General features: G+C 42.2%; 2 protein-coding genes across 34 annotated transcripts in view; both read right to left on the bottom strand.

Annotated features, from left to right (window-relative positions):
* Positions 1-9,528, bottom strand: part of LOC144006865 (pecanex-like protein 3) — a 93,937-nt gene extending 84,409 nt beyond the window's left edge. For 17 of the 18 annotated variants that reach the window (XM_077505971.1, XM_077505975.1, XM_077505981.1 and 14 more), the window contains exons 1-14: positions 9,065-9,528; positions 6,623-7,114; positions 5,527-5,735; positions 5,331-5,436; positions 5,198-5,237; positions 5,015-5,110; positions 2,660-4,363; positions 1,332-1,455; positions 1,045-1,214; positions 786-843; positions 562-703; positions 332-489; positions 119-272; positions 4-36 (exon numbers count right to left, since the gene is read on the bottom strand). In XM_077505971.1, the coding sequence (XP_077362097.1) occupies positions 4-36; positions 119-272; positions 332-489; positions 562-703; positions 786-843; positions 1,045-1,214; positions 1,332-1,455; positions 2,660-4,363; positions 5,015-5,110; positions 5,198-5,237; positions 5,331-5,436; positions 5,527-5,735; positions 6,623-6,775 (3,147 nt within the window). In that variant the 5' untranslated portion in view covers positions 6,776-7,114; positions 9,065-9,528. The remainder of the gene's footprint in view (positions 1-3; positions 37-118; positions 273-331; positions 490-561; positions 704-785; positions 844-1,044; positions 1,215-1,331; positions 1,456-2,659; positions 4,364-5,014; positions 5,111-5,197; positions 5,238-5,330; positions 5,437-5,526; positions 5,736-6,622; positions 7,115-9,064) is intronic. The other variant, XM_077505970.1, reaches the window with a different exon arrangement.
* Positions 9,529-13,148: 3,620 nt separating this feature from the next.
* LOC144005794 (neurexin-2-like) overlaps positions 13,149-26,798 on the bottom strand; it is a 153,814-nt gene continuing 140,164 nt past the window's right edge. For 5 of the 16 annotated variants that reach the window (XM_077504117.1, XM_077504115.1, XM_077504116.1 and 2 more), the window contains 5 exons: positions 25,908-26,079; positions 23,339-23,428; positions 20,948-21,276; positions 18,269-18,353; positions 13,149-16,129 (listed from right to left, as the gene is read on the bottom strand). In XM_077504117.1, coding sequence (XP_077360243.1) covers positions 15,324-16,129; positions 18,269-18,353; positions 20,948-21,276; positions 23,339-23,428; positions 25,908-26,079 — 1,482 coding nt within the window. In that variant the 3' untranslated portion in view covers positions 13,149-15,323. The remainder of the gene's footprint in view (positions 16,130-18,268; positions 18,354-20,947; positions 21,277-23,338; positions 23,429-25,907; positions 26,080-26,798) is intronic. The other 11 variants (XM_077504128.1, XM_077504129.1, XM_077504127.1 and 8 more) reach the window with 3 other exon arrangements.

Below are 26,798 nucleotides of genomic sequence, written 5' to 3'. Positions count from 1 at the left end.
CACATGCATGGGAGAGGCTGCGTCTGGTTGCACACTCTAGAAAATAAAATGTTATATTATAGATTTGGTTTGAATAAAATGGCTGCCTAAAATGGATTAATTTCAGAGATGTGTCTACCTTCAGTAAGGAGTATTGGCAACTCGCAATGACAAGGCAGAACTGGAAGACCCAGATGTCCCTGAAAAAGCCCTGGAGCAACAACTGGAACCCCAGAAAGGCCACCAGGCTGGCCAGCACCACAGCAAACACGTTTTCTCCCACACGTCGGTTCCTGATGACATCATGACGTATGACATGACTGCAAATATCATAATCACACCTGTGCCTTACCTGTCCAACAAGGCCAGAAGCGCTAATCGATCATAGCGGACCCTGAGCCACTTCCCAGGCAGGACCCAAAAGCGGTAGTATTGTTTGGGTTTCGCCTTCTCCTCGATCATCAGCGTGTTCTCTTGGGACTCCTGCAGAGATTCGTGATCCAGGTCGAACTGGAGACGGGTTCAAAAGCAAACGATGAGTTTGAGACGATGCCGAAACAACACGAAAAAAAAAATACTCACCTCGGGCATTTCCAAAGGAACCCTCCGAACCTGCATGCCCTGTAGGACGACTGGTCGCGGCTGCAGCATGGACAGGACTGGTGCTCCTTCCTGGACTTCCGTGGAGGTGAAGCTTGAGGATTGAGACTGCCTCTCCCTTTCTCTGCATGGCACAAGATATGAAATGATATTTGTAGTTTGTTTGCAACACTATTTCAAAGTGAATTATAAGCGTTGTAACTCACTGAACTGGGTCCTCATAACCTCCTCCAGCAGGCCCAAATGTGTAGGACCTCTTCACTCCTGATACGCAGACAGAATAATAAGAGCAAAAAAAAAAATCAATTTCCAGCGGTGGCCCTGCTTTGATTGTCAAATGGCCACTCTCTTCCCATTTAACTGACTGACATGAAAGTGGCATTGATCTTCTCATTAATCTCGAAAAGAGCAAAGCGGTTCTTTCCGGAAACGTCCCGCTCGTTGCCTTGAAAGCCACAAACTCACCGCTCTCATCAAAAAAGTAGTGCACGGCCCCCTCTGATGTGTCGTCGAAGGTGGAGGCCTCATGGATGCCGCTGCGGGGCAGCAGAAGTGACGAGGCAAAATGTAAAGCGGACGGGATGGTGCGGGTTCGAGAGTGGGAGGCGGTCCGAACCCTTTGGAGGTCCTGGAGGCTAACGGTTTGAAGACAAGATCAGATTAAAATCAGGTTTGATCTGAACAGACTTCAAGAAGGCAAATAAATGCAAGTAAATCAGCATCCTGCATCGGGTTTGTCTAGTAGGACTGACCTGGGAGGGGATCCCATGGTGGAGGGTGGGGGAGTCGGGTTGGTTCCTGCATTGTGTCTCCTGCGGATGGCTTGGGTCCTCTTTACACTGCTGACCGAGTCGTGCTTGCCACCATCCTCAGGAACTGCAGAGAGGTTAACTTTATTACAAAAAATAAACAAAAACAAAAACAAAACAGAACACTGTGGTACACTAGCGTGTTTCCGTACCAAAACTACTATACTACTACTATTTGTATTTTAAAAAAAATTACATGTTTGATTGTTACTTTGAAAGCGTCTTGACTATTTGCTGCCATTTATTTTGTGTTGGGCAGATATCACAAGCTTAACCTATTTCTGTCCCCTTTCATTTTTTTAAAAGAATGAAATCTTTTTTTTTTTTTTTTTTATTGAATTGCAACTACTTATTTATCACTTATTCCTCACAAGGGTCGTTGGGGGTGCTGGAGCTTATCCCAGCCGGCTTCGGGCAGTAGGCGGGGTACAACCTGAACTGGTTGCCAGCCAATCGCAGGGCACACAGAGACAAACAACCATCCACACTCACAAGCACACCAAGGGACAATTCAGAGTGCCCAATTAACCTGCCATGCATGTCTTTGGAATGTGGGAGGAGAACGGAGTACCCGGAGAAGACCCATGCAAGCACGGGGAGAACATGCAAACTCCACCCAGGAAGGCCAGTGCCTGGACTCGATCTTGCGTCCTCAGTATTGGGAGGCGGACGTGCTAACCAGTCAGCAACTGTGCCGCCACTTCAAATTTACTTCAATAATTGTAAATATAAATTAAAAAGATTATCAATTGTCTTAAAGTGCAATAAGCCAGGTCTTTCATAAATGTAAGAAAATACTGTTAAGATCATATGAATAGTAAATTTCAATAAAACACTGATGCAAAAAAAAATATATCGGCCTTTAATTTTCTATTTTTGTATAATTTATGGGGAAAAGAGATATTACAATAATAGAGTCATGGGTTTATGAATCGATATAGAAAAGGAAATTGATATCAATTGCTCATTTTTTTTAACCCAGCTCTACAAACTTGCACTGTGACCATTACATGACCTCCATTTTGTTATCATACAAGTGTAGTATATGAGCATAAGAAAATGGATGGATGGATGGAATTATTGAAGTAGAATTATGAAAATCCAGAATTAATCAATATCGGCTTGAAGTAAATCAAATCGAACTGGAAAAAAGAAATTAGAATCGATACCCAGCCCTAGTAATTTTCTGACTGGTAATACGTATGACAAAACAAAAAATTGTGCTTCCGCTACTATCCTAAAAACAAAAAGCAACACCAACATCAGCTCACCTCCACCTACCGCCCCCTCTTCGGTCAACTCCCCCGCTCGCCAGCCCATCTGGTTGCCAGTCCAAGAGCCTCCAAGGGAATCCAGCCGATGAGGATGTGATACGGGGAAGCAGTCGATGTGGATGGCGCGAGCTTCCAAGTCCGACTTGGAGACAGTGAGGGTGCGAGGTGCGGGGGTGGAAGTGGCGGGCATGGCATGCAGAGCAGGAGGCGGAGCCGTGGTGCCACTCTGATTTGAACCCGCCCCGTCCATACTGAGCACCCTGGCGTGCGTCTTAGCGCTGGCCGTGCTCGACGAGCGCTGGGCGGCGCGGGGGTGCGAGGCGCCGGCGGGTTCGGCCAAATCCCCTTCCCGTGGAGCGGGAGGCTGAGCAGTCGGCGGGAGCTGTAACGCGGCGCCGGTGTTGGCCAGTTCTGGCGAGTAGCAGGAGGTAGAGGAACTGGAGTCGTCTTCGTCAGAGCTATAGCGGCGCTGCGAGCCCAGACTGGATGCGGCGCTCATGTCGCTGCCATCGTCCTCGTCGCTGGAATCCTCAAAGAGACTTTCGCTGTAGGCCTTGACGCCGAGCTGGCTGCGCACCGGGATGTAATCTCGGTGTTGCCTGTGATTGTGACGACGCCTGTAAGAGCCGCAGTCGAAGCTGCTGCTTCCGGGCCCGGCCCGCCTGCGCGGGGCTTTCCGTCGGCCCGGCTTGTGGCCCACGCTACTGCCGCTGGCCCGCAGCAGCTTCAAGTCTTTGGGCCGCACGACCTGCTGGGCAGACTGATCGGACAGCAGGAACGGGGTTGAGGAGATGGGCAAAGAGGGCTCGGAGCACACTGAACCCAGGGCCAGCCCTGAGGGCGCTGAAGCGGCCTGCCGAGGCGGAGGTAGCGGTGGAACCGCGGTGGCTCGGTCTAAGTCGCAAACGTCCGAGTGGCCGCTACTCGAGGGGGAAGAGTTGTGGAAAGAGGCGGGGGGTTGCGCAATCATATCACACGGTACAGGCGGCAAATCGTCACCTTCGACGAGCGTCCTGTCGAGCGCCTGGCTGGGCGAGATCTCTTTGGAGGGGGAACGCAGCAACACGCTGTCCGACAGGTTATCCGTGTCGCTGCCGTCCTGCCCTGCCGGAACGGCGACATCCGCTGGGACGTTTGCGCCCGCCGTTGGCGCCACAGTCGCAGCCGGTCCGTCCGCGAGCTTGGGCTGGCTGAATGACGGACTTTCAAGTTGAGTGGAGTCTGTCTTTTCGCTGCGGTAGCTACTAACGGTGCTTAGCGTCTCGCGGTCGGTGGCGGCACCACCGCCGCTGAAACAGCTGTCGGTGGATCCGGCGGCTAACGCCACCCCGCTACGGCAGCCCGGGTACTCGGTTCCAGGCACAAACACCACCGGGTCAAGGCCCAAACCTAAAAGATTTTCACTCAGCTCTTCACTCAAGCTACTCTTTATAAGCGGACTAAGCGGGGTATCTCCAAGACTGCCAGACTCAGCAGATGGCCCGAGGGGGGAATAAGCCAACCCATTGTCCTCTGGCATCTTTCGCGACACCTCAACCTGCTGCAATGGCTCCTTCTCTCCTCCATCTTCTTGACTGGAAGGTGAAGGAGGTACGGACATATATTCTCCCGGTTCTCCAAATCCAGACGGGAGTCCAATGAGACCTGGGAAATTCCCTCCCAGGGCAGCAGCAATGCAGGACTGGACCACGCTCGGAGCCCCTGCACAGGGGAATCAGATTATAATGCAGCTCGACTCAACTTTATTAATTCAATACAAATGACATTGGAACTCTCTCTCGGTCCTCCAGTGCTCCTGAGCGCGAGCAGCATAAACAAAACACAGATTTGTATGATGCAAATTTAAAGTCAACCGTAAACATTTCTTGACAATAATTTGTTATATGTGACTTCACTAGTCGAAACATGACATTCTGATTAATATTACATTTGTGGAATATGAGTTATTGCAGCAAAATCCAGCCGTTTATATCCATCTCAGGGTGCAGCCATTTTGCTACTTGCTGTCGAGTAAAGATTACATCACAGTTGCTCAGGGCTCAGGCAATGACCAATCACAGCTCACCTGTTTTCTGAAGCTGAGCTGTAACTGGTTGTTACCAGAGCCCTGAGCAACTATGACATAATTTTCACTCTACAGCGAGTGGCAAAATGGCCGCCTTCTGATATTGAATAAAACAGCTGGATTTTGCTGCTTAACTCATATTCCACTCACGCAATATTAAAAAAAATACTGTATTTAGACGAGTGGGGCTGCATAGAACATATTATCGTCAATATTTATTTATTTACTTTTTTGGGGGGGAGGGGGGGGGGGTTGACTTCCTCTTTAAAGAACACAAGCAGACTTACTGATGGTGTCCTGAGAACTCTGCCGCAACATTTCCCGATGAGCAGAGGTAACGATCACATTATTGCTTCCCTGTTCTCGCATTAACTCCTTGATATCTGAGGGTAAACAGAGACAGAGATGGTTGAAATGCCCAGAATTAGACATTATCATAGACTTATGGTATGGGAAACACATTTACTAACCCTTTGTTCCCCCTGAATCCTCAAGTTGGGGCAAGAACTCCTGAATTAAAAAAACAAAACAAAATAAAACATGTCAACATGAACAACAGATAAAAATCTTTTGTTGCAAAGCAAACAAGTTGATATTCCTCACCGACACCTGGTTGAGTCCAAACAGCGAGTGCTGAGAGCTGCATCGCACTGGAGGCGTCGAGTTGACCTTTCGAAACACGGTCATCTCCACACCGGCATGAATATCCCTGAAGCAAATTGAAAGGATTTACACCATATCGCTGGGAGATTTCACTCACATCAATGCCATTTCCCTTCGTCCAAAACAATCTACTCACCTGGGCTGACTCCCATCATTGCCACCCGAACCATCGTCCCCTTCTTCTGTTCTCGGACCTTCAGCCGTGAGCGAGGCCTGTTTCTTCTCGATAATCTCCCCGAGGTCAAACATGGCGTGGAGACGGTAGTTCACCACTTTGATGGTGGTGAAAAAGATGGCCACCACGGCGGAGTACAAGCTTGCTATCACCAAGCTGGCGGGAAAAGCCTGCGAGGAGGAGAAAAAGAACATGTAACAATAAAACAATTTTTGCATAAGCGCTGCAAACGGCCCAATTTAGACTCCAACCTATTTTTTTCAGGAGGGAAAAAAAAAAAAAAGACCTGCAAAGCTGCATGACCTCAGCATAATCTCCCAGATATTAACTCAGTGAGCATAGATCATCTACATAAGACTTTTTCTGTCCACTAGATTATAATTAATTTCCTTTTATTTATTTATCTATTTATTTATTTAAATTCACTTCATCGAAAAAGAGAAAAAGAGAATAGAAAATTGCCATTAACGTCATGCAATTTTAAGAGAAAAAAAAATTATATATGGTCTTTCTTTAAAAATATCTGTCATTGTTTTTTTCTGTATTCAATGTATATTTTAAAATGAAAAGAAAATGGTATTGAACATCATTCAAAATTTTAAAAACTTGGGCTGCATTACATTAATTCTGGGTGACTCACTGGCTCATTTTCACCACTTTGCCTTAATACTTCAATTCCAATACACTGCTATGAGTCATAAAAGTACAGTAATAGAGCACATTTGGTTGTATTATACAACAGTTAAATTCTTTTACTTTTATAAATAAACTGTTACTTAAAATATTGCCAGTTGATAATGTATTATCATGACCACAGTGTGACTGTGGAGTAGAAGGCCCGTTATTTAAATAACATGTCATACTCATACTCAATGTGCTTGTGCTTCACATAATTAAAAATACAAAATTTATAAGCATTTATTAACAAAATAATTTAATACATTTAATAAATAAAGACACAAAAAGTATAGCTTACTAAAATTACTAAAAGAAGACTAAACAAGAATACTTTTCAGGATTTTCTGTAATTTCAGAATATGAACTGATATGTACTCACCATGTACAGCAGAAAGGGGAATGCCAGCAGAAATATCCACAGGTAGAGATGGAAGCAGTTGGAGAAGGTGCTCTGATGTGGGTCCACATACCACCCTCCGGTGAGCGAGGCCCACACGCCCTGTCGTAATATCTGAAGTGCCTGGGAGCCCATCTCTCCGCCTTCAGGGGGAACCCAAAGCTGAAAGATCCGCTCCAACACGGACGCTGAGAAAACTGTGGAGTTGGAGCCACAGTGTCTTGTGTCTATGATGGCACTTCCATTGGGGATGGCAAACCGAGCGAGACGTTCTCATGGGGAACAAAACTTCTGAGGCCTGGCTGAGCGCGCGCTTCAGTTAAGGTCAGGAGTCTTTGCACATCCTGGCACCGCTGTGTGCTCTCCCCTCGCGCAGAAGATGCCACGCGACTCCAGCCGAATCCTTGAAGGGCGTTCACGCGAGTGACTTTGTAGCACATTGGCAACCCAGCGAGTGTGAGAAAAAACACTCATCTGGAAGAGAGATTGGAGCATATGATGGGTAAAATACATTTTAAAGTGAAACATCCAAACACTGTACATTAGATTAAAAAAAAATACATTAGATTAAAAAAAAAAAAAAAAAAAAAAAGTGTCAATGTGATTTTGACTATAAAACAGTACGGTTCATAAAGAAAGGGACATAGAGAATTCTTATGTTTTTGGCTCTTACAACCACTACAATGGATGTGAAATGAAACCAACAAGATGGAGGAACAGTCTTTAACATCAGACTTTGGTGACAAATTGATAACAATTAATAATCATAAATCAAACGATCACTTACTGCAAATCATTTGCAGCCAATTACAACCTCAAGTCTGGAAAACAGACATCAGACACCCGATTTCATCCCTGGTGAGGCTCTGGCAGGCCTCTATTGTAACTATTTTCAGTTCCTGTTTGCTCTAACGCAGTGTTTCTCACTTAATTTTTGCTAAATTGAAATTAAATGCCCAAAGACATGCATGGCAGGTTAATTGGGCGCTCTGAATTGTCCCCAGGTGTGCTTGTGAGTGTGAGTGGTTGTTCGTCTCTGTGTGCCCTGCGACTGTCTGGCAACCAGTTCAGGGAGGAATAAGCGGTCAAGAAAATGGATGGATGGATGGATGGATGGATGGATGGATGGATGGATGGATGGATGAAATTAAATGCCTGCTCAATTGGCTTCAGGTCTGGTGCTTGACTTGCCCATTGCATAACATCCCACTTTTTGCCGAAAAAAAAACCCCTTCCTGGATTGCTTTTACAATATGATCTGTTATTGTCCATCAGCACTGCGAAGCGCTGTAAAAGGAGTTCTGAAGCATCTGGCTGAATATGAGCATACAATATTGCTAAAAACACTTCATAATGTAAATGGAACTTCATTCATATAGCGCTTTTCCACCTTACAAGACCCTCAAAGCGCTTTACATTCAACTACCCATTCACCTACTGATGACGGAGCATCAGAAGCAGCTGGGGGTTCAGTATCTTTCTCAAGGATACTTTGACGTCGTCACAATGGCATGGGATCGGACCCACAATATCTAGATTGGCAGAGGACCACTATACCACTGAGCCACGCCACCCAAATGTATACTACTGCTTTTGTTAGCAGTCACGTCATCAATAAATACAAGTGAATAGTTTAACTGGCAGCCATACATGTCCAACTGGGTATAAAATAGCTGAGCAAACAATGTCCAATCATTTCTGTTTCCTTAAAATGTGGGAGGCACACATAATTGCCACATCTTCACCTGACTTGGATGTGCAGTACATCCCCTCAAATGAATGCTTAAACTTAATTCTGGAGTTAAAGCATATATTTATTTAATTTCAAATCCTATGTTGAACCAAAAAGATGAGAATTGTGTTGAGGTCTGACTGTATGCACTGCAGATATTTAACTTGGTGTGTCACATTTACCTTTCATTAGGATGCAGTGTACTTTTACACTACTACAAACTACTGTCCTACTATCATTCACAATGCATTTTAGCTAACATATCTGAAAAGGAATCAGAACGGATGATATATTTTATTTTTATTTTTTAATCTGTTCCGAGGGCCTATTATAATGTTCTCCCAACTAGATGACATTTTCTAAGAGGCATTAGCAAGCTAACAATTTCGCCTAGCTTATAACTAATGTTTGTTCTGATCGGGACAAACTGGATCCGATCGAAACACCAACACCTGCTATCACATCAGAATGTGTGTGCACATAATCGATAGCCACCGCAAACTCCAGCACACACGTTGACATTCGTTGTTAAAAATGACATGATTTAAGCTAGACACCGGCTAATGCTAGGCCTCTAATAGCTGCAATCCAATCTGCTCGCTGTCACTCTCATTAGCAGGGTAAACACAATAAGTAGTCGTAAAAAAACATAAACTAAACGTTCACTGTTAGAAATGTTAAGGTGCGCTCACTTTATCTTGGCAGGAAAGGTACAATTATGTTCGTAGTTGGAAAGCTCCTCACATTTGAATCCCAGCACAGCACAGTTAGCTTTAGCCGTCCAGCTTGCCTCATATCCTTCTTCCGCATCCACTGCTCGCAAAAATCTCAGAGCTTTCCTGATGCTAGCGAGCGAGCGATGTCTCAAAAAAAAAAAAAAAAAAAAAAAAAAAAAAGTAAGATGTAGCTAGACTTTTCACCACCGACTAAAGGTTATTTTCCCATTTCGCGAGGCTGACTCCCTGGTATTCTTTATCATTTTACAGGGACGGACAAGCCTCTTAACGGGAGTCCCCGTTCATGGTGACCGTCAAGCGGGTCTTTGGCGAGAACAGTGAACACGGAATGTGTTTCAATGTTTCAAAAAAAAGAGGGGCTAACTGTAGCTGCTAACGTGCTAGCCAACAACTAGTTGGCTCACTCACTCGGCCGCGCGCACGCTCACGCACGCAAGCTCAAGTGAGTAATCAGCGAGATGTATTCCCATGACGCTGATTCGTTACATTGAGTGACGTCATTGGGCGGGGCTTAAACCTCACGTTTAAAATGAGCTCACGTGATTCGGCCATTTTATTAGGTACAGCTTCACAAGCTACATACAAAGTTGTGCAACGTGGGGCACTTGGGCCCCTAACCCTTTACAACATAAGTCCTGTAATATTTGTTGCATTCATTTAGCCTTTTTTTGGCCCCTAAAGTTGAATGTATTCATACATTTTTAGTGTTTGTGTTCATTTATCTACTTAAATAATTGGTTGATTTATTGTGACTAATATACATATAAAAAAAGACTAAAATGAACAATTTGCTGATTAAAATTTTCATCCAGCTAAATTATATTACTTGGCAAATGACATAAAACATAGACAAAACAACATGAAAGAAAATCCTTCATAAATTCACATTTAATCAACAGTCTAAAGTGGCTAAGTGCAAGTAGTAAAGTGCTTTCAGAAAGTCCCTTTAAAGTGAAAATAAAATGGCATATAAATTTGACACATCACAGAAAATAGTGTCGTTAAAAAGCCTGCCAAATTTGAAGGAATAAATTAAATGAGACTCCAAAATCATGAAAAAGAGAGCTCTTACCAGCTGTGGGACACTGAGCTGAAAACATGTCCGACTCGTCTTTCACCTGTCACTCAAAACTCAAATACGTTCCTGTACGAACATATGTGTTCAGATTTCTGTAGTGTTATCCACAGGCTGAATAACGTGATGTGTCCCATGTTAGTTAAATTTTCAACGATCCACGGGCTAGTAAGCTAGCAGGCTAGTGAGGCCAGCTAACTCTCTAGCCCGCTAGCTCATTAGAAGGCAGACAAGTGCTTCCACATTACTTGGATCTATCTACCTTCATGTTAATTTTTAAGTGTAGAATTTGAGGTACAGTATTGTATTTTAGTTCAAACTCTATGACGGAGCAAATGTGAGTGTGATTTGTCTATATGTTCCTTATGAATGACCAGCTACCAGACCAGGTTGTTGTCTGGCTTTCTGCTGCAATCAGCCAGCTCCTTGACTTCAAAACAGCTCCCCTTGATGCACCAACTTCAGCTTGGAAAAGAGGGGGGGAAACACCACATGGAACCAGGTTGAATAAGCAATACATGATGTTGCCCCCATCAGGCGATGTTCTTCTCGGCCAAGGCATTGTGAGCAGATATGTTGCTATGGTAAAGCAGCTTTGAGGTCTTCGTTTCTGACACACCTCCTATGCGCAGTGCGTAACATGAACAACTATTTGGTGACTTCTGCGTGTTCATATGAAGACATTGGCAAGCTGATTATATTGAGCTTGGGTGCTAAGGTGAAAAATCAACCAACTGAGTGAATACTGACCTATGTTCACCTTTTTTGAGAGCTATGCCTTATCAGTATTACCGATAGATTTGCAGAAAATGTTGTTTTTGCATCCCACATTGACCTCTGTGACCTCAACACACTGCTGTTAAAAATCCATGAGGCCATATAAACTATACTGTGATTCTCACTGATGTTTAGAACATATCTTTCCTTAGGCAACTTCTCTACCTTCTACAATTCTTTGTCTTTTCAGCAGGGGGTAGTCAAACAGCATAGAACATATCACTGCGCCTGAGTACATAGATCACTCCCCCTGTGCATGTGGGAAAACAGGACGACTTCTTATAAGATTGTGGAGTACAGTATTCAGACGTGTATTTTCTCATGCTGTGTGTAATGTAAATGTGGCAGAATTCTGCAGCACAGACCAGAAGACTTTAACCACATCTATGATTCAGAGATGGAAGTCGTAATGTATTAATGAGTATTATTACATAAGATATGCTCTTTCTCAACTGTCCGTGAAGGCTTTATCTATATTTAGATATTATGGTTCAACTCTCGTTAGTTAATGAGTTTTTAGCACGTTAAATTCACATTTACTGCTCTCCACACCAGGCCCAAGTGTGATCTCTCTTTGTATTCACAAGTAACAACAACAAACCCCTAAAAACACTTGAATTGAAGTTAAGTGTTCGACATCAGCACCCAAACATGCCCGACCGAGGCAGCGCCTGAGGAGAAGAGAGACGTACTCGGTGCGGAAACGAGAGCAGAGAGCGAGCCCGTGATGATGAAACTCATGTGCAAGAGGCATTTGGAAACCATATCATGACCTACAACTTGTATGAAATGATGTTCTACCGTGTAAAAACACGTTCACCTTATCTCGTCTGTAAAATGACACTATTGTAAATTCCTTAAAGGAAGAGTGCTAACCTTTGAGTAAATTTAAAATTTATCACGATGTACTGCTACCGTGGGGGTTTGTCCGAGTCTGTGTGGGTTAATTGTATGTTTTTTGTTTATTTTTGGGACAAATCCTGCGCGGAGTAGATTCTCTGGTGGGGGGTGCACGCCTCGAGCCTGGCAAGTCGATAAAAGGTGTTGCATTTTGTACAAGAAGCAGCACACAACACAAGTGTGTACAAAGTATATCATCAAGTGTATTTTTTTTTTTTGTATCTTTATGCACGTTCTGTACACATATTGAGATCCATTTCACATGAACACTATACAATAGCAATGAGCGAGGGATGGAATATTTTTCCGAGCACAGAGCAGCTCACGTCGAATGGCACTTTTCAGAAAAAAAGTAACAGGGGATCACAGAGCATAAATAATAAGTCAATGTAGACAGAACCCAACAGAGGAAATGGCTTTATATTATTAGATCCATTGAGTAACAGATTCAGCACATATAAAATGCACAATGCAATAAAACAAAAACATCAGTTTTGTCCCATCCTGGTGTTTTCTCTGCTTAATCGGAGGCCATGAATAATGCAGGAACACAAGATGTTTGCAGCTATCAGAGGAAAGTGTGTGCTTTTTGTCTGAGTCAAAGGCAATCTAAAATGGAACGTGTTAGGAGGACCGGTGACAAGGTACATCGAAATATCAGAGAAATAACAATACAATTCACACAGCATCAATTATTCATCTCATGGAATAGTCTTTAAGTCACTGATAGAAAAAAACAATACATGTTTGTCTGCTTTACAAGGAATATCTATGTCTCCACGATATGTTTACATTTCCTGTGTGCTTTTGGATCATCCCTTAACAGTTTTTCTTTTTTTTTTTTTTCTTCATGGAGGGTACAAGATGGATAGTGCGCTGGCTTCAAAGTCACTTTCCAAGAAGCAACGATGAGAAAATGTTCGCCAGCCCGAAAGTTGGCCGTTTTTGGGTCACCGTCGTGTAAGCTGTGAGGGGAGGCGGGACGGGGATGAGCATCTCGGACGCTGCTTCTTCTCCATAACTTTGCATCCACAATGCCTCTTGAGTGCGCTAGCCTCTATATATACATACAAGCAATGTTTACAGATATACCTTCACTTGGTGTAGACTGAACTTTTCACATGTATCCCTATTTTGAATTAAACGACCACACAGAAATAAATGACTCCCATCCGTCTTACTGCAAGGTTCAACAGCCGGAGTGCGTTGAGTGATATCCCTTTTTAAACATCCTGTATTTTTCATGAGGATCATCTCTTGAGGACGGAGGCAGGGCAGGCTGGGGGGGGGGGGGGGGGGGGGGGGGGGGGGGGGCTTCAAACCCTTATTATGCAACACGGTGGAGGAGATGAAGTCTTACAGAAATTAAAGGCTTCCTTTTGTACCACAAAAGCTCAACAACTTGCGTCTGTTCTGCATTATAGACAGTGGCTGTAAAAAGTGAACACACCCTTGTTACGATAGCATTTTTTCTTCATGAAAAATAACCTAACAAAGTGACCAACTAAGGTCTTCTTGGGGGGAAAAAAAGATGCAATTTTTGGCACTTCATTGCCTCGAGACTGATGAAAAATACAAAGAAGAGTAGCAGTAGAAGAAGAAACAGAAGACGCTAAGCTAACTGTTAGCTTATTTGGTAGCTACAATGTTGTTGGAAACTCTTCTCCTGTTCATTTTTATTCGTAGTATCAACTAGTATATATAGTACAAGTATAATCTCAACACAAAAAGTTGGTCTTCTGTTTGTGTCCAGCATTTGTGTTTGTTAATATTGAACAAGTTTAACATTTACGATTGTTAGCAGTGCACCTGTTTTCGGGAGCAGATTAAATAAATTACATAAATTAGTTAAAAATTAGAGTACTTGCTCAGGATAATCTTTTGGAGACATCCAACAAGTGGGCCTTTGCTGACTTTGATTGGAAGTGGGTGGAGTCATTAGCATATTTCTGATTAATGGTAAATGTGAAGGCTCCTTAATGTTATGTCAATTGATAACACAATCTCGCTTACCAAGTTTAGAAAGGTTGGTCAAAAAATGAGGGAAAATTTTTGTATTTGACACATTTTACCTTAATATATAAAATCGGATAAAGCTTTAGAATTAAAAAAAAAAAGTGGTGAATAGCAAATTGTTTTATGCAAATCTGTGAGTGACTGACTGAGCATAAGCAAGTGTCGCACCTCCAAAAAACGGAGACAAAGTAACATTTCCTGCCTTGGCTTTTTGGCAATAACAAATCAGTTAGGGAAAAATAAAAGTCGGTTGTGTAAGTGTGTGCACCCTGAAAAGAATAATATGTTGAAGCACGTTCTGATTTATTACATTTGGGTTTGTTTTTCTTCAACTGGAACTGTGGATTTTGTCAAGGTTGAAGACCTTGTGTACTGTTCCAAAGCTGAAACTGAAGAGGAGTCTGACCTTTCTTTCAGCATGACAATGACCCCGAAAAAAAAGTACCAAATCAACAAAAGAAAGCTTCACTAGAGTAGCATTAAAGTTTTTGATAGACCCATTGGGACCTTCCAAAAACGACAGAATACTTTAATTAAAGGTGCTTGAATGAATTATTATTAATTCATTCCTTTTGCTAGAGCCCGAGCAAGGCCACCGTAAAATTGCTTTGTCATTCTTATCTCAAATCAAATAAAATATTTCAGGATGTCGATTTGTGCTAGCGTGTTATGAGGATACTGCGCTTACTGAATTAATTGATGAACCTCATGTTTTTATTGAATAATTCAAGTGCTGAAGACAATCATTTACATGATTGTGCACATGCTAGATTGTGTGATTGTGTGATGCTAGTGTTGGTGTTTTATGATCCCTTCCAAATTGCGGCGCTAATTATTTTGCAGGTTTGTTTCACTGTACTCCAGAACTTGTGGTATTTTGCAGGTGTAGTCATTTTTTATTTATTCGGCATGGGTTGCTGGAATTGGACTAAAAACACACTTAATAACCCCTCCCACATTTTTGTTTTTAGTTCATATTCCAAAGTCAGTTTAATTTCTCTTTAGTTTTGTTGAATTTCACAGACAATTCTTCATATTCTAATTTTACAACTTGCTATTTGAACAGTGTTGCGTTCACGCTCTATAGCCACTCGATCGTAATGGAGGACGTCGACACTTGAGACAGAGATCACAAAACATTGAGGCAACTCAACCCCCCGGTTTGCTTTCACTGCATCCTATCCGTGCTATATACAAAGCAACACCGGAGAGGACTCTTCCTAGGTTGTTCACACTTCAAAACGATGCACTTACAAGAAGTGGATGACAGCATTATGGTAGCTGTGCAACTGCGAGGGAAATGTTAGTGTTAACCGCGGCCTGCTTTTGACAGTTGCCTCTAGTTACCTGTGAAATGTCTGACGTCCAAACGGAATAATAAAAAACAAACTGTCGGTGATTTGAAAGTGGAGCACCCTCACATCCTCTCAGTCCTCGCCCGCCTGCTCATACGTAATATTCTTTGTCCTTGTTCTTTTTGCCCTTTGTGATTGCCTTGGCCGCCGAGGCGGTCGCTGTGCTTTTGTCTTTGACCACCGCTCCGTTGCCTTCCGCCGCAAAATTGTTGGCAAAATTGTGGCCCTGGTCTGTCTGGTAGGAGCCTTCGTCCCGGTTGCGGTACTTGTACATGGCATAGAGGAGGATTAGAATGCAGAGAGCAGCAGCAGCCACGATACCAACCACCATCCCCGTGGTGCTACTGGACTCCCTGATCACCTCCACGGCGCCCGGTTGGATCTTTTCGTCGGAGGCGGTGGGGTCGGCTGTGGGCACATGGGGAAAATTGGGGGGGTAGGTTAGTCCCGGTGTGTTTCGGGAGGACGGGGGAGCAGGGGGCAGAAGCACCTGGTCTCGGGTGTTCATTTTGCCTGCGGGGATGTGGAGCTGGTCGGGGTTGGTGGTGGGAACGTAAGGGGGGAAGGGGCGGGGTTTCTGGACTCCGCCCTCACCGGCGGCGGGAGGTGGCGGAAGGACTGTCCTGTCAGTGACCAACGGGGAGTTGTTATTATTGTAAAAGTCCTCGTCATCCGATTCCGTCATTTCCCCGGAGCCGAAGGCCGAAACCTCCACGGTGTCACCACAGTCCTCCTGGTCTGGGGGGCAGGAAGGGTGAGGGGGGACTATCACAGACTCTTTGGTGGTTTCGAGGGGGGATAGGAGGGTAGGGGGAGGCGGGATGACGGGGTAACGGGTGGCGATGGATGGGGGCTCAAGGGAATCCACTGTTATAATAGGCAAGACTAATTCACCTCCTAAAAAGGAAACAGAAAAGGTAGGGGGGGGGGGGGGGGGGGGGGGGATCCTAAATTAGAACAGCATTAAAATTCCGCCTCAACAGTTGCGCTCATTACCGACGAGGCGCAATCTGCTCATTAAGTAGAATATCAGTAAAGAATAAATTACCATTAACCAGCACGTCAGTGATATTTTCTTAATGATCATTTTACACCACGAGTCTATTCGACATGAACTGCACTTTGGTCTCGACTTAAGTATGCGGAGTCAACGTGTGGGTGCGTTGCGTATAATACGGCAAGTGGCTCACATGAGGACACAAATATACAAGACGAGTCCTGAAAGCAAAGCAACACACACAATAATGAGATTTAAATTGCCATGGTTACAGGGGGATAAATCACTAACACTCCTATTTAAGGAGGAACCAATCGCAAAAATACGGTCCATAGAGATCCGGACGTCACGCGACAATTTCTCTAGAACGGCGAGGAGGCTAGCGTTTATCCGTCAACTTTGATGAAAAGGACATGATACACATGCGCGAGGTGAACATGTTGGATTGCCGATAAAAAGGCTTTACAAGTTTGTACAATGCGGATTTATTTCCCCTTTATGTGTGCTCAAAATGCTGTCGAAGTTTGCAGTTTCACGCAAGTCTTGTTATTTATGTATGTTAGCAACTTAGCAGCTGCTAACTGGGCTGCGACATTTATGCCGTAAAAAGTCTTCTTTATGGTGTTGGTCAGTTATTAAATTCAACTGTGTAATATCTATTAAACCGTAGCAGCACAAATGAACGAAAGACATTTTGCGTGTGCTAACAGTTAGCATCTGCTGATTCAATCCACCATGTACAAAGTGCAACGTTTGGCTACGTGCTGGTTCCTCTTTTGGTAGCCTGGAGCAATCTTGATCCTTATGTTGCCTCTTCTCGTTGTGGCAGCTGGTCCACAACAGCTGTCAATCATTGTTAAAATGTGGCGTTTGCCCTTTACTCAAAGTGGCAGACGCGTTTTCTATGCTGCCAAAATGGCTTCGCCAACGCCCATTTTGGAACGCGTGACGTCAACGTCCGGATCTCTATACTATATGTAGACACCCCATGCAATAAACCACCAACCCGCTTATCTACTGTATGTAAATGAGCATCGCATGATACACAAAGGTCACACAATGCCATTTTGACTTTATGTGAATACATCAATGTTGTGGCATTTTAGTCTGGGCGGTATTTGTGCCCGCAATCTGAATCCCGTTTATGTTAACAACAAAAAAATTGCTAAGGTCACGTTAATTATTGAGGGTGCTTCAATTAGGGAAAACTCTTCCAATTGCTGCACTTGCGGTGCCATAAACTCATACTCTAGCCGCTATCATTCACTCTTAACGACTCTATAATACTGGAGCTTGTTCTCCTGAGAATTTAGGATTCTACACCAAAAGTAATGCAGGTAATTAGTAGAGGACATTAGATTTTTATGATACTGAAGATGTGAGTAATGCAATAGAAATAAAAGAATATACATACTCAGCTGCTGTCCACTCATTTTTTGGGGGGAAAAGGATTACAATAACATTTTTAGACTGTAATCTCTACCGCGAACATTTGCATAATTTCTTAGAAAAATGTCTTTGAATAGTGGCTGTGGCTGTACTCATTCATCTGGAGTGAGTAAGAGGCATTTATTTGAAGAGGCATCAAATGCCTGAGAGGAGCTGAAAATAAAGTCAGAATCCTGCCATCGTTGTTTTTCTCTTCACTGGCACGAATCCTCTTCGATATGTTACAAACGAGCTCAATGGTTGAGGTGTTGTTGTTTTTTTTTAAAACAAGACCTCCAGCTTGGAGTGTGTCAGGAGTGTACACAATAGAAGGAAAATTAAAGCACTGTTTAAAAAGAATTGATGAATTCACTGGTGAGTTAAAGACTATCGTGCTGCTATAATGTCACACTATTTACAAAGCTGTTATTTTTTAAGGAGTAATCTATTTGGCGACAAGACGTTCGTTCATTTACTCAAGTGGACAACAGCCAGTGACTAATTGAGCATTGATTAGAGCTATTACAGTAGAAACCACAATTTGTGCTGAGCTGTTTGGACGACTGCCGATGCAACTACATTCTATTATTTTTTAGCCAGAGAAAACCCACCTGTTCCCGGTTCACACTCTTCCAGATCTTCATCATCACTTGGACACTCGGCTGACGCTACCAGAATATCATCCGAGTTCTGCGGCTGTGTAGGGGGGGAAATACAAAATAAAAAAAAATAAGAGCTGATTTTACAAACACAGTCCCTCAGCTCACTGCCCTATGAGCTTGTTTGCTGTGTGGTTTATGAAGAAGAAATGTTGCAATGTGTTTCAGTGTACCACTTCTGTGTTTGGAGCTTGGAGCAACGCTCGCAAAAGAACAAACAGAAAATGTGCACATATTCTGCTGCTTTTCATTCGTTGGCCCCATGGCAGACTCTTCTGTGTATCTAAGGAGAAGCTCGAACATTGAAAAGGAAATTCCATAGTGTGTACGATGCATCTTGCAATAACAAATTCTCTCATGCTAAATCAATGTTCTTGGTTTTTTAGGAGGCTTAGGGCAGTGCGCGACCTCGGTGTAAACCTGAGCAGAACGGTGAATGGACGGTTCGCTTGGATGAAGTGAAAATATATGGAAGGCTATTCAGAGGTGAAGGGAAACTAGACAAGAGAAATGCAAATGAAACCGTCTGAAAGCAAAGCCAGTATCGCAGCTTTGAAGAATCGCGTTTGTCCTCATTAGCGCCGCAAGTAACTCGAGTTGAGATTCGAACCCTGTGATGCGGACATGAAACCACTTCCACACTGTGTCTGTGCTATAAATTGGCAAAGTGAATCATGTAATTGTGGGAATGAGTTTAGCATTCCCACAATTACGACATTTGTTATTCGGATTTTTATTCTCCACCCTTTTTTGCTGTGTAATACCTGCCACATAATACTTCCGATTTACACCGTTCAAATTTCAACTTGCAAACAAAAATTCACGCCATCGTGGGAATATATTGTATGATTTCACAGTACTTACAGTATTTGCAAAATTTAACGTTAAATATCAACTTTTCCACATTCATTTCAATGGGACTGACATTGAACTTTTTGTAAGTCCCACTTTCCACGTCCACTTCCATACATACAACTGATCATCATTACCAGCTCTCTGATACTGCTCAGTCACACTTGGTAAAGTGCATTGTCCAGTAATCAGAAGGTCGTGGGTTCGAATACAACCTCCGACTGTACTTTGCAAATATATCCTTGGCAATTATACTAAGGGATATAAATGTATACCAACTGACTATCATAATTCCAGTTTTCCATCTAAATGAATGGAGGGTACTGCATGCCTAGGTGGCGCTACTGAGTGATTTTTTTTTTCATTTTTCCATTGAATATCATTTTTCCACTTTTCCATCTAAATGAATAGAGGGTACTTTCAGATAACACTTTTCCATAGAAATTATAATTTCTGCAGAAATTGCACTTAGTCTAGTTTGTGTTGTAGTCTGTTCTATTTACTCAAACAGCTAATACGTGCACTAAAATGTTGCCAAATGTTATACATCAAAAGAGGTTTTTGTGGCTTGGAAAAGTTTGAGGCCAATTTCAAGCTTTAACAGCACCTTTGGCCTCCAGTTCCAGCGAAACACTGCAAGCGCTCATGTTCCATTGAACCCGAGCACAGAAGCAATGTAATCCTCCTGTGAGACGCAGACCCTGAAATTTTAATTAGTCATAATATTCGAGCCTCACAATGAGAAAGGAAATGCTTTTAATTTGCCTTTCCCTCTGAATACTTCTCTTCATTGTGTACCATTGATTCCAAAACATGTCACATTATCTGCTTGATTATGATTACTCTTTTTGAATTTCACAGAGCACACTAATATGGAATGAACCTCTAATATGGCTAATAAGCTAACCTTAAACATTTCTTGGCAATAATATGTTATATGTGCCCTCACTATTCTAAACATGACATTCTGATTAATGTTACATTTGTGGAATATGAGTTATGCAGCAAAATCCAGACATTTTTATCCATCACAGGGGGCGGCCATCTTGCAACTTGTTGTCGACTGAAGATGACATTACAGTTACGCAGGGCTCAGACAACGACCAATCATAGCTCACCTGCTTCCTAAAGCTGAGCTGTGATTGGTTGCTACCTGAGCAACTGTGATGTCATTTTCACTCGACAGCAAGTAACAAAATGGCCCACTTCTGATATTGATAAAAAAAAAAAAACGGCTGGATTTTACTGCATAACTAATATTCTAAAACTGTAATATTAATCAGAATGTCTTGTTTAGATACATATTATTGTCAAGAATTTTTTGGTGGGGTTGGCTTCCTCTCGCTGAGTTGTACAGTGGCGCTCCCCGCCCAGAGCTAAAGCCCAGCAACACGATTTATTTTTGTCATTTCCAGTCTTTGTATCCTCAAATGTTACAATGAAATAGTGAGGATGAATCTGCCACCTTCATACCCATAAATGAAATGTTTTTGTCATGTTATTAGATACATATTGATTCCAAAGTGCTCTAGATGATGTACGTGACACAGTTACATGCTGTTATTGCGGGTTTATTTGTGTAGTATTGATGTTTTTTTTTATTTTTTATAATTGCCAACCTCATAGTGATAGAATCAAGAGATGCATTAAATCGGTTAAGTCCCCAGTGAAGGCCAAAGTATGAAAAGCAATAGAGTTGAGTGCTAGATTATAAATGTTATTTGAAAAATATGTAAATAGGCCAAAATGCCTTTTTAATGTTCCTTTTTGCTCTCTGACCTTCGAGATGCTGTCTCTCAGGCTGGGCGACCGCTGCCGGCGGGTGGTGGTGGTCGCCATGGTGGTGGTGGTCTCCATGATGGTGGTGGACATGTCGGAGACCGCCATGGGGGTGGCGGCGGTGGTGTCGGTGGTCAGCACGGAGAGCGCGTCGCCCACCAGACGGAGGTTGCCCTCCACCTGCACGCTGGGGTCGTTCTCCGCCGCCAGTTTCAGCACCTGCAGCCCGTTGTAGTAGAGGCCGGAGATCTGACCCTGGAAGGGCCGACCCTTGTCCTGGCCGCCGATTTTAATGGCGGCTTGGCTGTTAAAGATGGTCAGCTGTCTCCCTACAAGCCGGGCAGAGAGACGTTGATAGAAAGGGAGAGAAAAAGGAAAAAGGGCAAAAAAAAAATCATGTGGGGAGTACAACTTGAACCATGTTGGTGTTAGTGATTAACAAAACAATCTTTTAGATATGAAACAAAGGGGTATTTATACTTTAATCATGCAGGAGGCGCTTATATTTAGGTTCCTATTTATGCTGATTTCTCTATAGCATTGAAAAGGGACGGGTGTTTTTATACTGGTTCTTTATTTATCGCTTACATTTACCAAAGAGAGGCCATGATTACAACTGAAGTCTCTGGCTTCAGTGCAGTGGAAAAAAAATCCCCCAAAATGGAGGCTAAACTTCACTGACTAGCGAATTCCGCAGCCATTAAAGACTCAGAGTTCCCCTCCAGTCCAATTGTCTTAACTCCTGAGAGGGACAATGTCTCGTAACAGCGCCACTGACAGCAGCCACGCCGATAAGCTACATCAGCGAGAGGACTGCAGTAATGGGCCCGTTTCAGGAGAATACTTATTAGCAAAGTTGGTGGCCGCAAACAGTGATCCGTTTCAGCAGCCTGTCAGGCCTCTTTTGTCACGGGCTGAACTGAAAGCTGGGGGACTGCGACATGGTCACTTGTAGTGCAACACAGGAAGCCAACAACACAGGGCCGCTCGGGAACAAAAGGAAGGGGAAGCGCTTCACTTAGGGCGATCACATCGAGAGGTTTAGCTTACATCGGTTTAAAGGGGGAGGAGGGAAGAGACGTTTAGTTCACATTTTACTCTCACGAGTCAAAGTGCAGCACACTTTAAAGGTTAAAAACAATTTATTACACACATTTACACATCGAGTTAAGACGAAGGAATGTTAGGGCCACACTGGAAAGAAAAAATAACGAGAATAAAGTTGTAATATTACAAGAAAACATTACTGTTCTAAAATATTCTGAAAATAAAGTTCGAAATTTTTCTTGACTGTATGTTCTATGCACCCCAGCTAATCTAATTATTATGTCTGTGGACTATGAATGAATCAGCAAAATCACCTGTTTCTATCTATTTCAGGGGGCGGCCATTTTGTCACTTGCTATCAAGTCAAAATGATATCACAGCTCAGGGCTGAACAAACGACCAATCGCGACACACCACTTTTCTGAAGCTGAACTGTGATTGGTTGTTAGCAACCGTGACGTCATTTTCAGTCGACAGCAAGTGGCAAAATGGCCGCCCCGAGTTGGATAAAAACCGGTGGATTTGGGCTGATTAATTCATATTCCACAAACAAACTATTAATGAGAATGCTGTGTTTAGACGATCGGGGCCACATACAAATTATAATTTTAAGAAAATATTTGGGTTGACTTCCTGTTTAACTGAATGTCACACCTGCCAGATGGCATTTTTTATAGGTTAAAATATCAATACACTGTAAGACTGCAACTTTATTGTGGTAAAATTATGACTTTATTCTCATAAAATAGCATTTATTCTCTAAATATAGTCTGTTATATATACATTTTTTGATACAATTAGGGCTTTTAAAAAATGTATATTGCAATCCTGACTTTTTCTCTTTCTGTTTTTCTCCTAACATGCCATTGTTCTAGTACAATTAAATTTTTCTAACCCGACTTTAAAATCACAACTCAATCTTTGTTTCCACTTTGATCTCATAATTACAACTCATAATTCTACGACTTTGTTCTCGTGTATTATCGTATTTTCCTTTTCAGCGTGGCCCTAATACTCCCTCGTAAGTTAATGGCAGTGGTTAAGAGGGACGATGGAGGGCTGGGTATGGGTTATGTGTTTTTTAGTTCATTGGTTTAAAATCAGTTTAAGGGTGCAGCTGGTCCACAAGGTGCAAGGGTGACAAGGAAGAAACACTTCAACGTTTGCTAACAACATTTTATCAGTGCTGAGATTGTGTTCTTCATAATTGGTCCAATTAAATTGCGGGCCTGTTACACGTATTCCTTGTCACAATTGTCTTGCGGTGCCGCACCTCTCTTGGGGAAAAGGTTAATCACTAGTTAGTTCAAGGATTAATTAACCAATCAATTCTTTTTTTTTTACCTTTATCGAGTAGCCACTCGTCAACTACCCGACCGAGTCTGTATGGGATTCTTTGCCTAGCAATAGCCAGTCGCTCATTATCATAGTGTCCTTCAGAGAATTTGGAGAGACAGGTTAAAGGTTAACGTCTGCAAACTGAAAGATCACATGGTTAGAAACAGAGTTATGATGGCTAACACCTTTAACAAGCTGGTTAAGCATCTTTCAGTTCAACGTATCTTTACTTAGAGTTATTTGATTTTTAAGAGCAACAGTTAGAGAAGTCAAGTTTAGGCTATTTATAGCTACACTAGTTAGTATTGTTTAGCTATTTTAAGCACAGGTTTATATACTTTAAATAAAAACATGGTTAATTCAGTTAGCAGCATGAAAAATCAAACAGATTAACAAAATCATTCAGAAAAAAATGTCACATTTAAACATCAGACATCAGCAGAAAACATCATCGTTGGTGGTATTTCATTGTGGTGAATTTAGTAGGAAATCCAACAAAATGTAAAATGTATATTCCAATCAAACTGGAATACTTTCCAGTAACGCACTGTCAACATTTTAACTCATTCACTCCCAGCCTCCCAGCCATTTTCACTTCGCGCCTAGCTGTTTTACTGGCTTTTGACTGATTTTGCAAAGCTCAAAGAATATGGACCCTACCAAAATAAAGATTAGATCGCTTCTTTCACCAGGAAAAAAGTATATTTTTATCTATCTATGTTTTGCAGCAATTAGCATTAGAATATAGCTAGGTTTAATCAATATTCACATTCCAGGCGAAAACGCTGGCTAAAAGAGCTTGTCGCAAAATGGCCCTGGCTGATCTCTTATACTCTGTTTTTTTTTGTAAATAGTTATCATTGCTTTATCATTGCCACCTATTTATGTAAGAAGCAGCATAAAAGCTTTCTGTATGCTCTTGCACGAGAAAACTTAAAAAACGTGTAAACACGTTTTTGGCAGGGAAAGTATTTGAAAACCTTTTTACATGTTTTTGGGATTGAATGAGTTAAAATTGGTACATTTTCCTAATATAAAATTTGCTTTTGGAAAAAAAAGACCAATAATTATTGAGTTATTGAATGAAATCCTACTAAATTCTTATGTAAAGAAACTCACATTATAAATTAACAGTATCAGAAGTTAATATTGGAATACAAAAAGAAAGGCTACACTATATCATTGCAGTGTGAAAAGTCTAATTCATTACTGTCCAATAAAAAGCTTGAATGCAATTTTTCATGTTGTGATGAAACAAATAAAAATCTTTTTTTTGTTTTTGTTTTTTTAAATAAAAATGTATAAGCTTTTTGTTGGACAGTGACAACATTGTAGATAATACATTAATGGAAAGTGATTTATTCTGGAGCTCAGTCAATTCTTGTGCAGCAAACTTACACATCACCAGTTGTGTGTCTTTAAAATAAATATAGATTATAAAGATACTAGGAAATATTAACTCATCCATGAATGAATACATGCAGAAATAAACATAAACTCAATATTAAGTAAACAGGCCAAAGTCAGCCAATGTCGTCAGTAGGGGGCTGGTGATGAATACATAAACAGGATTACGGCGTAACATGGAAGAGGAGGCGCCATACATGACAGTTGAAGTCACTTTGGCTGTATTTAAGCTTTGAAAAAAAGCTTGTTGAAAAAAACCCCCAAATTAAAATCATATAAGGTAATCACTGATTGCTAAAATGGGAGTGAGAGTATACAGATGCATGTGTGATTAAAATTTGGGGTATTTTGTGTGTAGTTTCACCAGCAGCTGGAGGCAGAGAGGGAAGTTCCTCCCGCCGCGCCCGCCGCCGCACCTGCTCTGAAGAAGGTCGATTGGGTTCAGAGCAGGTTAAAGAGCAGCCAGCCGTGATTACATGAAAGCAGTTTGCGTTTCCCTTTTCAATCTGCATGCAAATTAGGCGTGCAAGTACACAGGCGGGCCAGCCTTAATCCCTTTTGGGTTTAAAATGAGGTTTCGATGAATATATTATCCCAGGTTTGTTTCCGGTGTGTGCATGTAGCTGCGGAGTTGAGTCAATAACAGAATGTCAAGCCACTCCTAACATTTCCGCTGGATTTGTTTCCCCCCCCCCACAATTCAACTGATATCTTCCGTGTTCAAAGACAGTAGATAGGCGACGTGACAACGTTTGCAGGACCTCATTAAGTAGTTATGATGCTAAATGCGCAACTTTAACGACACCACCAAAGAAAAGCCATTTTTAGAGAAGAGAGGAAAAAATAGCGGCTTTGAATGTACCGCACGTGAGCGTGTTTGCTTATCGGAGGCAGAAAAGCGATTGCAGGAATGACAGCTGCTGATGAAAGCCCTTTAACTGCGAGATATACTTAGCAAGACAGCTTGAGGCGAGTGTATCAGTGTCAGATTATGAGATTGTTTATGCAACTTGAAAGGTCCACTATGGATATGTGGGTGGCAACCTAATGGATAGCTTTCAGAGTGATGCACAACTGGGAGAGCTGAATTCCGACCTCCAATCATTGGCGGATTGATCTTGAAGGCAAAAACATGCAATGGACTGGCAGTGGCTGTCATTCGTCTTACCTGGAGGGTAGCGCTCAATGACCGGGTAGTTGTCCACTTGGAGCGTGGCATTGCCACCGCTGCGTGTGAAGCGGACAACGTGGTACTTGCCGTCATTTACCATGACAGCAGGCTCGTCGATGGTGATGTCATCCGTCCCCACGTTGAAGATGACACCGATTTTGCCTTGATCCTGCAGGTGACAAAAGCACGGATAACCATCAAGGATGTTATCAAAGACATTTTGGGAAAGGAAATCCTCACTGTTAGCGTTTTGTCCATGTTATTTTGTCCCTGTTGTATTTTCGTAGAAAGGCACATGGGCACTCGCAATAAAATCCGCCATATCTTCATTTTCATGCCGGAGCGAGTTTTATTTATCGTGTTTGGTTATTTGGCAATCTGCGTTGCACCTCGCTGGTTGTTCTGATTTTTTTTTTTTTTTTTTTTTTTTTAACTACACGCAAAGGCTGGGCAATAAATCCAATTAATTTGATTAATTGAATCGTTTAAAATTTGCTAAATTGTGAAATCAAATTTTGTCTTCTGGATTATTAAACGGTGTTGTTCTAATGTTCTGTTGCATCCAGATGATACTGTGAGTTGTAATTTTGCTAACTATGAACGTTATGCTTATGTTAAAACCGATTTAGAATCAGTATACATTATTGTTGTCTGAACATTTGCACAGGAATGATTTTTTTAATAAATGAAACCTTTAAATAAATGTTTGTTTGTTTGGGTTTATTAGATTAAAATCGATTAAAATTGTAATCGTCCTGATTGACTGAAAAAAAATTGGGATTTTATTTTTTGGCTATATCGCCTAGCCCTACTACACACCCTCGTCACACCTAACAAGTTGGTGACAGAAAGCAGACTAACCTTTAGACCATATATAACTAGGTCTAA

This window comes from Festucalex cinctus, chromosome 18 (assembly GCF_051991245.1).
Source record: "Festucalex cinctus isolate MCC-2025b chromosome 18, RoL_Fcin_1.0, whole genome shotgun sequence".
NCBI classification, from domain to species: Eukaryota; Metazoa; Chordata; class Actinopteri; order Syngnathiformes; family Syngnathidae; genus Festucalex; species Festucalex cinctus.
The sequence above is the reverse complement of the archived record's forward strand: the minus strand, read 5'-3'. Positions and strand labels throughout refer to the sequence as shown.